This window comes from Perca flavescens, chromosome 16 (genome assembly GCF_004354835.1).
Source record: "Perca flavescens isolate YP-PL-M2 chromosome 16, PFLA_1.0, whole genome shotgun sequence".
Lineage (NCBI taxonomy): Eukaryota > Metazoa > Chordata > Actinopteri > Perciformes > Percidae > Perca > Perca flavescens.
In genome coordinates, this window is record NC_041346.1 from 25,113,195 (window position 1) to 25,128,152 (window position 14,958).

At 41.8% G+C, this 14,958-nt stretch overlaps 1 protein-coding gene across 3 annotated transcripts in view; it reads left to right on the forward strand.

Annotated features, from left to right (window-relative positions):
- LOC114571586 (electrogenic sodium bicarbonate cotransporter 1) overlaps window positions 1-14,958 on the forward strand; it is a 39,415-nt gene that overhangs the window by 4,232 nt on the left and 20,225 nt on the right. For all 3 annotated transcript variants that reach the window (XM_028602630.1, XM_028602628.1, XM_028602629.1), the window contains exons 2-9: window positions 536-609; window positions 1,547-1,723; window positions 7,464-7,596; window positions 9,896-10,056; window positions 10,158-10,337; window positions 11,294-11,370; window positions 12,705-12,862; window positions 12,965-13,052. In XM_028602630.1, the coding sequence (XP_028458431.1) occupies window positions 536-609; window positions 1,547-1,723; window positions 7,464-7,596; window positions 9,896-10,056; window positions 10,158-10,337; window positions 11,294-11,370; window positions 12,705-12,862; window positions 12,965-13,052 (1,048 nt within the window). The remainder of the gene's footprint in view (window positions 1-535; window positions 610-1,546; window positions 1,724-7,463; window positions 7,597-9,895; window positions 10,057-10,157; window positions 10,338-11,293; window positions 11,371-12,704; window positions 12,863-12,964; window positions 13,053-14,958) is intronic.

Genomic DNA, 14,958 nt, shown 5'->3' on the forward strand with positions numbered 1-14,958 from the left:
ATGGAGTTATTCATGTTTTCAAATCATTCTGCTCACATTTATGAGAGTGTGGAGGTGAAGTCCAGACTTGTCTCCATATTGCTCTAACTGTAACATGTGGTTTGTCTTGTTTTGTTGTTGTGCCACAGAGGTTGATGGGTGCTAAGAGAGTGAAATGGCTTCTCTGGCTAACATTCAGCAGCATTAGTTATAACTGAATAAGAAGATGCTGAACAAGAGTCAATATAAGAATTGGGTTTTGTTCTAACCAGAATTTGACTCTATTGGCCATAAAAGTGTGATTTAAATTAAAAACACGACATTTAGTTATCGGCCTAAAGGCTGAAAATGGCACTGCTTAAACAGTTTTTTTTTGTTTTTTTTTTATTTGGTTGTGTCATTTTAATTTAATTTTAATTGTATGTTAGTGTTTCAATAATGGGGACGAAAGCCTGGGGACGGAATGATTTGGTAAACTCATTTGGTTGCAAGGATATTTAACGCTGCCATATTTCGTTCTCCATATTGAATGTGTGTTTTCTCTTTTGTCTTGTAGAGTGGAGGATGAGGCCGTCTTGGACAGAGGAGCGTCCTTTGTCAAACATGTCTGCGATGAAGGGGAAGTGGAAGGTAAGATCAGTGATGAATACCAGCACATTATCTAGCCGACATACTGTAAGCTTTCTTGTCCAGTTCTTTTCAACACATACTGTACCGTGCCGGTGAAAACTGAAAGTATTTCCTGTAGTACCAGCACATAATTTGACATATTATATAACCTGAATAATTCCCACTTTAGCTTGACATTTCTGAACAGGAAGATGTTTCTTCAAGTGCTCCAATCCTGTCCAGCGCGGGCCGTCGGCTAAAGCCACAAAATAATTTATCTTGAGACGCTCAAGTGCATTTGCTGAGACATTCACATGTTTCAAAAACCAGCGCTTAAGTGTGCGCACGCAAAGAACCACGTCAGAGCTTTCGGCATAATGTCAAGCTGTTTGTGTGTATTCAGTAGCACTTGCAAGACCCTTTGGCTTCCCCTGCATGGGAATGTGGTGGAAGTGCGTTGTTTAGTTTGTGCCTTAGGTGGTCTTTAGTTTCTACAAGGAAGCAAGACTGACCACTGTTGGGTGTAACAGATATCATTAAAAACCCACAAGATATGTGTATGGAATGGAAAAATACACGGTTGCTTCCACGCTAACTTAGTGAAGTAGTTTTCTCTCCACCTCTCTGTCTCTCTTAATTACTTCCTGGAGACATTAAAGTCATAATTTCCTGTATGACTTGCTGTGTAGGAAGTAGTTGGCATTTATTTGATTTTGCAGTTTGACTGACTGACAGTATCTCTTCATGACTGGGAAATAGGCAACAAACGTCACTGTTTAAACCTCAGCACGAGCCCAAAAAAAAATACCGCCCGTTGCGTCAAAGTAGCCTTGTCATAAGCGAAAAAAAATGTCACACCGCAACCCAGTGCTGATACCGGCATTCAGGATCGATGTCATTTCCAAGTAACTTTTGAGTTTAGTCTGACCTGCATTCCTTCCCATTGTGTTTGTGGCAGGTCACCACACTGTGTACATTGGTGTGCATGTTCCCAAGAGCTACCACCGCCGGAGACGCCACAGACGCAAGACTGGCCACAAGGAGAAGCGGGAACGGGCGGAACACAGTTCAGAAGGATACAAGTCGGACGGGGAGAACGCAGACGAATCCCCTGCAAGCATCCTCAAGCCTCTCAGTGAGTTGTGATTTTAAAAAAAAAACAAAAAAAAAACATCCAATGTGCAGAACCAAATTTTCCACATCAGTAATGGCTTTATCGCTCTTGAGATGTTGGTTAGCTCAGTTGGGGGAAGTCCAGCAGTAAATCACAGCCTACAGGATATCAGTGCTTCTGTAGTTAAGGAGGTAGGGCGGCGGGGTGGCGGCCAAGAAAGCTAAAAAAAAAAAAAAAAAAAATCCCCAGGCAGAAACCTACACTCAACCGAATTAGTGCAGCAAGGGAATGGGAATACAGTGAATACTAATCTGAAAATGACACCGCATTGGCTTAAAGTGTGTAAAGTAAATACAAGAGGAGCGTTATCTGCCACCTCAATGATTAACAGTACTTTGTGGGATTTGTGAGAGAGGATTATCAGAAGAAAACGGGTAGATGGGAAGAAAGACTTAAAAGAAGAGGCAGCACAAACGGCAAAATATTGAGGTTGTTTCCCAAGCTCGATGAGGACATTGCTACGAGTGAGCCTAACACAACCTTAGGACTGAGAAGAGCAATGTAAGAACCAGTCCAGAAAATGGTTAAAAACTGAAGCGGTAGAGAAGAATCTTACCAACAGCACTAAATGAATGTGGACAGAGATGCAAAATGCACATACAGGAAGCACATAAGATGGTTGTGAGTCTCGGGAGTCTTCTTCCTGCTGTAGGAAAACGCACCAGATGTCTCTCCAAAGCATGGCATAATCATTAATCCCAAGATTGTTTTATTTTTTTCTCAAGAAGGAGGAATTCTAATACCAGAAGGGTCTTTTAGCTATAGGTCACTTCTAACCCATACATGTATGTGTCCTGAATGTACAGCAGGAGACTTTTTTTTTTTTTTTTTTTTTTTTTTTTTTTGGTGGGAAAGCATTGAACAACTGTCAGTAAATGAGCCGTGTAATTGTATAGGGCTCTCCTATGTTTTATCTCTAAGCTTTGATAAAGGCTCTGTACCATCACACAAACCTCTCGGGTGGGTAATTAAAAGAGTAGCAGACATTCCAATCTGGTTAAAAGCTACAGTATTTATTTGCAAGACATACAATTATCGCCAAACTGGAATTCACCTTCAAATGGCACAGCCTGGAATACACTAGCATAACGGGAGAGTGTTTGCTTTGCTGCTAGTTGGAGGTAACTATTAAGGTCTCAGGAGTGGGTTGGAGATGGGGAAACGGCAGGGATTTGTCTCCCAACTTGTGTGTGTTTGTGTGTTGTTTGTGGTGTGTGTGTGTGTGTTGTTTGTGGTGTGTGTGTGTGTGGTGTTTGTGGTGTGTGTGTGGCATGTGTGGACAGTAACGGTAGCGCCACATACCTGAAGGCTGCAAATAAGATATTCCTGAGCTGGTAATTACAGTGGCATCTGAAGTGGACCATCACAAGTTTAAATAAATGTTGACTCAAATTTGTAGTAAAATGTAGTAAAAAAAAAAACCCAAACAAATGGTGACGCAACCATAGCAGGTGCTTCGCACAAGAATTTTAAAGACACCATAAAGAAGCTTTAGCTTTTTCAGGCAACGTGTGTGGACAAGCGTGCATTACGCAACGGGCTCTTTCTGTAGATGTACAGAAGAGAAATTTTAATTGGCAGTGGGAGCATAGTTTCCAGCAACACCCTTAGATAAGGGGTGGGATTAAATAAGAAGGGGTGGGATTAAAGAAGTGTATACTTCTCACTCCTTTTTGAGCATGTCCCAAAAAAAATCAAGTTTTTTTTTTTTTTTTTTTTTTTTTTTTTTAAAGATGTATCTATGTTATCTATCTCTATTATTCTCTGAATGGCCTCATTTTCTGTTTTTCTTTTACATGTTCAAAATAAATTTCAAAGAAAGAAAGATAAGGTGATCTTGTAGAGCAGCAGATACACCAGGAAACTAATGGATGCCAAAATAGTGATTTTTTTTTTTTAAGGTAAACTGGGACAATGGTTTAGCAGAGGAAACGCAGAGAAAGCAGCTCTTGTGTGTAATTGTTTGGGCAAAAAAAAAAACAATTGTTTAAGTATTTTATGTGTACTTTTGTGATTTGTTGTGCTGCATTGAGCTGCGGTGACAAGTGAATTTCCCCATTGTGGGATCAATAACACCTATCTCATCTTAAGTAGATGCTTCTAAATGGATTTGGGAAATTAGACTGTACATTAAACCGTGTGGGACGGATCAGGGTGTGATGGGAGTATATCAGGCATCAGGGGTGTCATGAGGATGCCCTTTTCATCATCGGGCAGTTTTCATATTCAGCAGTTCATACCGTCTGGTGTTGTGATGTATGATTGTTTACTCAACATTTAGTCAGGACCTCAGTTACATGTATGTCTCTTTTCACAAATTGGATGCAGATCAGTAAGTGAGGTGAGAACGCCGAGGCATTTATATGGAACTTTATTAGCTTAGTATCGGTCAAATGAGAACAACATTGGGCCTCTTTCGTCCTCTGCACCTTGAATGTGTTTCCCCACCTATGGTTCGATCACACCTTCCTCAGTCATGCCGGCATCACGTTAAGCTGTCGGTTCGCAGACTCCTGTCCTGGCAGCAGACGAGCACTTGAGTAATCCTCTGACGCTGTAATCCTCCTCTGTTGCGTCTCCTGCTCAGGTGTTAACCAGCCTGGGTGCTTAGTCATCGGAAGGTGCCATAGTATGATAAGAGCTTTGCACAATAGAAGCTGTATACATGTCGTAGGCCCTATCTGATAACCGCTTTACAGCTATTTACTCTTCAGTAAAGCATTATCGCTGTCGTAAAAATCAACAACGGTAGCGGCGAAAGTTGTTTATTTGGTCATTAGTGGCGAAGCAGTCAAAGTTACAGATATAGCCTGTTCCTTAAAGTTTTTTTTTTTTTTTTTTTTTTTTTTTACACAAATCGTTGTCTTAAATGAATGCCCTTCATTTTACTCTGTAGCATTTTATGGTTGTATGGTTCTAACATGGCCACACACACACACACAGACTCCTACTTCTTTCTCATCCTACGGTATCTCTGCAGAAGATCATCTGAGCTGTAAATAGTCTTGTAAGGTTGAATGAGAGGACAGACCCTACTGTATGATGACGCTAGAGCCGCTGTTGGGATAAACATTTGTCTCTTGTTAAGAAGTAAACTACTTCAGTGACCCCCCTCACCCCACCCCCCAAGAGTTTTATTTTAGATTTTTGCTCTTTATTTAGTGAGGAGGCATGTCGCATCTCGCTAACTTGCTTTTATCCTTCTACTGTCCCTAATAACTCGTTTGCTTCCACCACAAGCCCACTATGAGTAATTGGCATGTCTCCTTGGAAAGGTTTCATAATGAGATCCCTGAAAGCAGCACGTGTGACGATGTCAAGGAAGTGGGGATGGTTTGTCAGTGATAATAGTCCAAGACTTTGATGTGTGCATTCAGGCTGACATGTGCCAGACGGCAAAAGCCCCAATTCAACACACACACACACACACACACACACACACACACACACACACACACACACACACACACACACACACACATACACACACACACACACACACACACACACACACACACACACACAGCTACAGAGCCCTCACTTGTTGGATTTTCTGATGTTTTTTCCCTCCCTATAAATCCCCATAATCCTGTTGACTCTGGCAAACCATGTGGAGCTGTCCACTTAAAAGTTGTGTGGCACCACAACAAAGGCCTGGTTTTCATTGATAACACCAGTTGTGAGACTTAAGAGGTGGTGTTGTGTACACCGCATGGCGTCGATACGTGTGGCGGTAAAAGTCCGGTTCTTTCAGTCGGCCAGACAGCAGAAATGCCCCGAAGCCACGACGGCAACTGAAAGATCTATTGTGTTTTTGGTTTCGGGCTTTTTATTTTTGCGTTGGTGGATGACGTCAGCGCGTGTGTGTTTGTGTGTGTGTGTCTCATAATAAAGCTGATACACAAGATGGGGACACACTGTTGCCAGTGTTTCCAAGACACTGATCTTGACCTTCATGTAGCTTAACATTAGATTTCTCACTACAGTAGAAGAGTTCCAACTGTGCTATTTTTACAAACAACCATCCTAAATAAAGCTTAGGTGTGCTGTGTCGGAATTAAAAGGTTACAGGCACAGTTACATCGTCGAGGTATCCACCTGTGGAATCCTGATTACAGGATACATTAAGAGAAAGCTGCATAAATAGCCTCTTGTGATTTTACCACTTACCTCCACTTTGTCGCATGACTTTGCACTTGCACTCCAAGAAGTTAGGGCTGAACGATATTTTTTTTTTTTTGCCAGATATTGCGGTTACGCTTCAATTTAGGTATTTATTTTAGCTCAAGTGTATCTAATGTTCAATATTCACTGCGTAATGGATAAAACGCAAACACAGAATATTTATATAAGTTATAATAATAATAAAACAATTCCAATTAAAAAATATCAGTACTATGTCTGATATGCCTCAGTTTTAATAGCAGCATCTATATATGGCACCTTCTATGATCATGTTTATTAAAGTATTACAAAAAAAAAAAATCTTTCTGTAAACAATCTGTGATCTGTATTATTCCAGCATTTATCTAAGTAAAAATAAAAACACTAAATATAATAATAAATAAAGAGGAATTAAAAATGTTAAACCGAATGTTACACCAAACTTTAAACTAAATATTGTATGTTTGATTAATGGCTTCACAATTTAGCTAATCACATTCTTTCAAATTTCGATTTGAGAACGATTAATCACTCAGCCCTACTAGAAGTGTTAACAAGAATAAATCGTTCTTCTTACAATGGATAACTATTATAGACTGGGTCTAAAACGTTGGGGCTCTCCTTATTGTTGTATAATTGGGACTTTATTAGGAAATCCTGGGCTTTATGTCTTGAATTCCTGAAGGTGACTTAGACTTCTCTTTAGGATGGATAAGAATTTACTGGAAATTATCAATATTCACAAGTCAGTTTTGTTTTCACACAGATCTCAGCACACCATTCTCAGAAGGAAGTAAAAGGTGAAGTTCTTACTCACCAGGGTGTGTTTTCAAATGTTTTCCTTTCATCTAAAATACCTGTGCTTTTATTTATGGGTTCAAGCAGGTCACCAGGTATCTATCATGCTGTATAGAGGCTGTATTTTTACCTTCCCTGCTGATCAATCTGTTCAGAAACAAAGGGAAACAAAACCAGGAAAAGATGCCTGCATTTACTTTTACACACATACATCTTTGTTTGCCCAAAACACACCTCTGCCTTTTGATTTGGAGACTCTGATTATTTAGTCTGCCGGCTGTTATTTGGAAATCAAATAGTGAATATATTTATATTTCAGTATAACTTGGCTTCCATGGACTTCTTATTTCCTGAATAGTTGGTCATTGTTGATTTGTATTATTCTTTGAATATTATAGTATTATACCTTGTATTATACCGTAAGATGTACTCTATTTGACTTTCAAGTTCTTATTTGCAGAGGAACTCCAACATTTAGCAGCGTAAAGCCAGATTATATCTCGTACAACAATGTGCGAGACCTATTTGTTACCTAAGGTAAATTCATGCACATCGTGCATTCATTGTGTACGTTCTCTCTCTTTCAGTCATCTTAAAGCTTGCACAGCAGTCACATATACTCCTAGTATAAGTAACCCCATTGTTTGTTTGGATGTTTGTCGACTGGTTTCTTGGGCATCAAATAAAGTCAGGCAGGATTGATTTGCTGGTCCCCAACTTGCCCTTGTTCTCCTCGCAGTTTCTCCAGCTGAGAGGATCCGGTTTATCCTGGGAGAGGAGGACGATGGCCCCCCACCCCCTCAGCTCTTCACCGAGCTGGACGAGCTCCTCGCCGTGGACGGCCAGGAGATGGAGTGGACGGAGACAGCCAGGTGAGCCGCTGACTTGGCCAAATTGCTTTTCTTAAGCCAGCCGTGCGATCTGTCAAACCCACCCCCACTCCTTTTTTTTTTTTTTTTTTTTTTTTTTTACCTTAAGAGCCATTGGCAGTGTAGTCAAAAACGTCTTACTTCACAATCCCGGTGCAGTCAGCGGAACACAGTCACTTATGAACAACCCGTGCTTTGTGTGTGTAGGGAAATAGGCCAAACTCTGGTGAACTCCCAGTCTGCTCTTATCTGAGATCTGTAGTACCTGCCTCTGTAAGACCAGGAAAAGGCTGAAACTTCCACATGGCCAGAACAAGACCTAATGTTACAGTTGGCTCTGGAGCACATGATGCAATGGATATCATTACACTGTTTAATGCTTCCCTATGTTAATGTCCAAAGTGGCTTTTACCTAGTTCTGTAAAGTCCAACATGTGACATGTTTGTCTTCTCTTTTTTTTCTTTCTTTGTGATAGAGGAAGCTGTAATCAAGTTGAAAGTAAGTCAGTAAAAGGCTCATCTGGGTCTGAGGGATACACAGTTGTGCCACAGATTGGCTAGCAAGTAGGGCAAAGGCCCCGTCATGCAATCTTTTTTGGGAAGGGAAAGCGGGGGTTGCATGAAAGCAAAGATAAATGAAGTCCTTGAGGTGGGCTGTGTCTCTGTGGACAGGCTCCTCTCCTAGTGAAGACGGCTGGTCACAAGCGTATGGACCAAAGCCAGAGGGATACTCTATCCCCAGAGGAAACCCCATCCTTAGGCCTCAGGAGAATGGCTCTTTTGTAGGGGTGACATGTGAGGCATTATTATTACAAAGAATCCTTGTCCTTGTCCCACGTCTTACCTTCAAGGCTAAGCTCGCCCATGGTAGTGAGAAAGTCTTGTTTCTCACATCAAGTGGTACAAAAGACGGTCGCCAGTCCAGCATGCCATGTATATTCTCAAGTCTAGTGATTTTGTTTTTTATTTGCACGCTGCACTGCATCCCCTATCCTTTCCTCGTGAACTGTGACTAATTCAAAACACTGCAGAGTTGTTTTGTAAAGAAAAGAGAACCCATCTTGTCTTCTTTTGTTTTGTAGCCCGTATTTTATTTCTTTTTACTTTCAGGAGCCCGTTTGTGTATAGTCATTTTTTTTGTCTGGGCCTTTTTTTAAGGAACAAGTTACCAGAACTAGAACCAAGTTAACTAGCAATGATGAACAAAGCCGTAATTGTACAAGCCCATTACTCTAATGCTGCGTTCCAGACACAATTTTTAGCCCGTAAGTTACGACTTCAAGTCACGACTGTCGACTTGGTAGTGTTCAAGGCAAAGTCACGACAAACCCTTCTGCGGCTCTGGTCTGATGAACTGTGATTGAAGTGAAAGTCGGTTTAGTAACGTTTATGTACAGCAGATTTGTGCGTCTGATGATAAAAATAATGACATTTGGCACGACGTCAAAGCTGGCTAGCTAAACATTGTGCCGTTGGCAGGGTTCAGGTTAGGCTACCTAACGTTGATGTTAGCTAGCGCTAGCTGATGCTAGCGATTTCTAGTCGGCGACATATTTTGGGATTCATTTAATAAACATAACCCGTAGTAGTACACAATCGTATGTGTATTGTTTTGATTACAATGTGCGGAAATACTTTACGTTGCCCATTTATGTCTATTTATTTTTATTTCTCACCGTTAATCACCGGCATCTGTACAGCATCAACAGGGGTCGCCATTGTTGTTTATGTGTGTCTGACGTCAAAAACTGTAACTGGGAGTACAACAATCTGGTACAAGTTCACGGGTAGTCAGTTACGGGTTTGACTGCGGTTCCAGGGCACTTTCACAGGTAGAAGGTTGTAAAAACACGAGTTACGGGGTGGCCTGGAACGCGGCATAAGTACTAGTGCTGCACAATATGAGGAAAATCTCTAATTATTTTGACTGAAATTGCAATGTGACTTACAATATTGGAGGGAATGATGATTTTTGTATCCTTATTCTCATTTTCATTGAAAAATATAACAATAAAATGATTATAGTGTGATTTCCGCGAGGATCTGTACCAAACAAAGATGTTTTCTTTAGTCTGTAGGATAGGATTTGTAGGCCGGGACGTCTCTGCAGCAACACAATACATCATTCAGAATGGTTTGACACCTACCATATTTTGCCTTTTAACAAAGATTGCGCCCCGCCTGCGATTTGGATATTGCACTTGTCCATAATGCAATTTTAATAAAATTGCGATTATTGTTCATCCCTACTAAGTACATCTCAACCCTACTGCTGTGTCTTTTTGTCCTCCCCCCTGTCCAGATGGATCAAGTTTGAGGAGAAGGTGGAGAAGGGTGGCGAGCGCTGGAGCAAGCCTCACGTGGCCACGCTGTCCTTACACAGCTTGATGGAACTGAAAGGGTGCATCGAGAAGGGCACCATCATGCTGGACCTGGAGGCCTCCACGCTGCCGCAGGTTGTCGGTAAGCGGGCTTGACCAGAATGCCGGCACGCTGTCGAAGGTTTTGAAGAACTGAGGGTGACTCAGTGTTGACCCTCAATCTCATCCCTTTTTAATTAACAGAGATGATCACCGACAGCCAGATTGAGAGTGGTCAATTGAAGGCGGACATGAAGGAGAAGGTCATGTACACTCTGCTGCGGAAGCATCGTCACCAGACCAAGAAGTCCAACTTGCGCTCCCTTGCTGACATTGGCAAGAGTGTTTCCAGTGCAAGTAGGCTCTTTACCAACCAGGAGAATGGTAATGCGAAACCTCCCTTTGTCTTTTTTTTTTTTTATCCCTCTTAACCCAAACAATTCCCCTTTAATTCTCTTTCTTATTTCCCATTTCTGATGTGAAATCCTAACACTAACTTGTAGATTTAACTTTTCCTACTCATTTAACTTCATGTCTTGTCTCTGCTCCTCCTTTCCAACTTTGTTTTCGGTTTCCTTCTGTTTGGGTCTATGCTGTCTCTGACCCTCCTGCGTCTGGGGTGTTATAGTGCGCACTCCCCCTGAGCAGCACCCTGAGCCTTGTTCAAACCCACACGACCCAGAGAAACCATGCGAGGTCACGAGGAGCGCCAGCATGGGATACCTCTGTAAGTGGGGCCACAGCACTCCTACTGACAGCAGCGTAGTTGGAACATACTCCCATGTAGAACTAGCAGCATGGAGATTCCCAGTTGAACTATTTTCAGTCCATTACGTTAAAGTCTGGATGTTAATTCAGCGCTTCAAACTCTAGCAAGTCAGTGTAGAGACACACAAAGATAGAATAGCTTATCTTATGAACTCCCAATCTACTTTAACGTCCTTATATGTATTTGGCAACATAAAGCTAAGTCGTACACTCTGTTCCTTAACAGTCACTAAATGGGCCGTATCAAACTGAGTTCCAAGGTATAAGTTCTCACTCATTTGCCAATAGTTGCCTAAGCATGTTTCTGTTGACATGCCGAAGCAGCAGAGCTAAGACGCCCATGTATCCCAATTTACCTCTCTCTGGAGCGCCTGAAGGGAATGACCATCTGGCATTAGTCCTAAAGCTTAAGCCTTGCCACAATTAGTTTTCTAGCTCTCTTCATGTACTTTCCTGGTGCCTTTCTTTTCTTGAACTCTTGTCTCCCTCCCCTGCCAAAAATGTCTCATTTAAAGATGTCCAGTCTCGGCCAACCACCTTTTTGATCCTAGCGGTGTCTTACCTCTCCACAGGTAGCCCGACTACAGCCCACAGAAACCTCACCTCCAACAGCCTGAGTGACTTCTCTGACAAACCAGAGAAGGATCAGGTAATCTGTTTGTGACTCTATGTATTGTTGCATAGAGATATGCAACTATTATGCAACCTAATAATAGGTGCTGCATCCATTCACAAAGCGTGTGTGTGTGTGTGTCTGTCTGTCTCTCTGCTAGGTGCAACAAAATCTCACTGTCTTTGTCCTGTGAGTTTCTATTATCCACACATGCAGTTTCTCTCTCTGTCATGATCGAGTAGCGAACTGTAATTTGGCCATGTGGTCTACAGATACACCGCACACGGATGAAAGCTCACAGTTAAACTGTAACAGCTGGACTTGCGCTCCAGCAACAGTTAATGAAAGTGTAGATTTGTCACAATTTGACATAACACCAAGGCCTTAGTTAATCATTTCCCTGCAACTAAGTTATTTTTCTTTCACCCAAAACTTGTGTGTACTTTGTAGGGCTGGGAACCGAATTCAGTACTTTCGAGGCACCTACAAATTGCCTCTAAATGCCTCGTCATTCAACTCACTCAAGGAGTAAATCTCATCAGCGTCAGTGAGCCAATAAGCATGCAGCATGCTTCTACCATGATCTAATAATGTCTGTGATTGGCTGTTTAGCATTACTCGTAGGCCTACTAGAGGCAGGCAGGAGACATCTACATTAAGCAGACGGGGCTCACGTTGAGGGAGTTGAAAAATAAATACGATTTGTGCCGTAACGTGTAATGTTGTCATTTCTTCTTGTTTTTATAAAATTGGCATCGGGGGAAAAAAAAGTACTATTTAGGAACCGGTATCAAAGTCACAGTTTTGGAATCTGTACCGGTTTTGAAAATCTTTGAACGATACCCAGCCCTCACATTGTGTATTCTGCATGGCAGTGTAGAGATGCAATTTCATAGGCTTTAGTAGAGTGTGTTTATTATGTGGTATAAAGTCAAGCTGCACATAATTCTAGGAAAGGGTGGGCACTACCTGTACCAGTAACAACACCATGTCAGTGTCTGCCTTGATACAACCACATTTTAATTACCACATTCATTCAAAATGTCACATTGTGTGTGTGTGTGTGTGTGTGTGTGTGTGTGTGTGTGTGTGTGTGTGTGTGTGTGTGTGTGTGTGTGTGTGTGTGTGTGTGTGTGTGTGTGTGTGTGTGTGTGTGTGTGTGTGTGTGTGTGTGTGTGTGTGTGTGTGTGTGTGTGTGTGTGTGTGTGTGTGTGGTGGGTGTGTGTGGTGGGGTGGGTGGGTGGGTGGGTTTCCTCTTATATCTGTATCTTGTAACAAATAACTTATATTCATCGTTACAATGCGGCCTGACATTCTAATTTGCTGACTTTGTCTTTTCTTTCCCTGCTCTGCTCTCTCTGTCCTAACAGCTGAAGAATAAGTTCATGAAAAAATTGCCCCGTGATGCAGAGGCATCAAACGTGCTGGTTGGAGAGGTGGACTTCCTGGAAACTCCCTTTGTGGCGTTTGTTCGTCTGCAGCAGGCCGTCATGCTCGGGGCTCTGACCGAGGTCCCTGTGCCCACAAGGTAGAGCCGCATCACTAACTGAAAAATAAATTAAAAATCTGCCACTTCAAATTCTGACCTTGTGAAATGTGCCCTAACTTCTAATTTTCTCTACTTACTTAGATTTCTCTTTGTCCTGCTGGGTCCCAAAGGTAAAGCAAAGTCCTATCATGAAATTGGAAGAGCCATTGCCACCCTGATGTCAGATGAGGTACTTTACTACTTATGCTAATTTCATTTTATTTTATTATTTTTTTTACATTCTTAAAATTGTGCAGGGAGATTTGTCTGGTTTTAATGTGAGGTTGTCTACTTGTATTAAGAAATTCCCTTGGGTGCCAAATGTTTCTCAAATTCATGTTTTGTGCTTTGTTTTACAACAACAGCAAACTGATTTATTTTGTTTATTGAAGCAAAATTATTGAACATTTTGCTTGGATCAGTAAAGCACGAGGACTGACCCAGAACACTAAATTGATCCTCGTTGCTTCAACGCAATAGACCTCATCCTCTTTAACCTCTGATTGGGCGTATAGGCCTACAGTCAAGGGAGAAGCCCATAGAGTCCGTGAAAGCATCGGAACAAAATATTTCAGCAACGTTTTGATGGATTGGAAATACTTCGGTATGTGGCAAGTGAATTCATATGAAGTAACGTTTATCCACGAACAAACCGATTTCTCTTGGCACAGCTACCGGAAGACTTACAACTTTCAGACAGGTTGCGCACCAATGTTGTGCCTGAACGCGTTTATTGAACGATAGTTCATGAACTCGTTCATATTTTGGGTGAACGAGAACTGAACGTACTGTATTACTGTCTGATGAACGTTACTGTGAACTCGTTCATTCTGGTGTCTGTGAACGGCACGCTGTCAGTTTAACTTCGTTCAATAGGGTGCCAGACTTCTATAGAGCCTTCCAGGCGAAAACCCGGCTAAAACACACCGTAACTGTGTGTCGCACCGCTGCATGCGTCACCAAAACAAAAAGTAGCGTGGAGGCGACGAAGCAGCAAGGAGGCGTCGTATGATCATTTAAACGAGTTTTATGACGAGGTCGGTGAGGATGGGAAAAATCGTACATTTCTGTGCAAACTTTGCCCGCCGGCTTTCAAAAAGAAAATCTGTACTTCAGTCACATCCACAGCAAACCTGAAACGGCACATTGAACTGATTGGATATGAAGATGAAATCCGACGCATAGTTTCAGTGTTAAAACTGATAAAATAATTGCTGTCTGTGGTTCTATATTGCTGTGGCAATAATGTTGAAAAAAATAATAGCTCGCAGCAATGGAAAAAAAGAACTATGAACTAGTTCATTTTTGGAACTGTGAACTTAGTTGTATGCAAGTATGAACTGAACTAGTTCATTTTAAAATTTGTGAACTGAACTTTGAAACTAGTTAATGTAGAAAGCCTATATGTCAATGGTAGAAAGTGAACTTTCCCAACATTGTTGCTCACGTCACATCTACGTCATCAAGCTCAGTTTGAGGCTGCGCAGCAGCTGCGCAGTACGCTCAGCCATCACCGGAAAAGTGCTTCTAATTGACTTCACTGGTCTCCGTCGAAGTCTGTGGCGTCGCTGTTTCCATTTCTTGGTTGCCCGAGTTCCGAGCTCGGAAATCCGACGTCAGGGGGACGTGTTTTCGACGCACTTTTTGAGCTGAATGCTAACATCAGCATGCTCACAATGACAATGCTAACATGTTAAGTTTCAGCAGGTATGCATTTACCATGTTAACCGTCTTAGTTTAGCGTGTTGGCATGCTAACATTTGCTTATTAGGGCTAAACGCAAAGTACAGCGGAGGCTGTATGTCATTACTTTGCAGGTGCATGAAACTTTGGCTTGATGATGGCGCTAGATGCAAAAAATTAAGGAATAATAATCACAATTCAGCCTGTAGGGAACATGAATGTCTGTACCAAATTTCATGACTCTCCATCAACTACTATCCAATAGTTTTCGAGACACTTCACTCAAAACCACAAACCTCACGGTGGCACTAGAGAAGTAGGATTACACCTCCTACGGTACTTGTCCTCGTGCCAAATGTCTCAGCTCTCTGGATATTGCTGTATTAATCATCACAGCGGTTTGCCTGACCAGT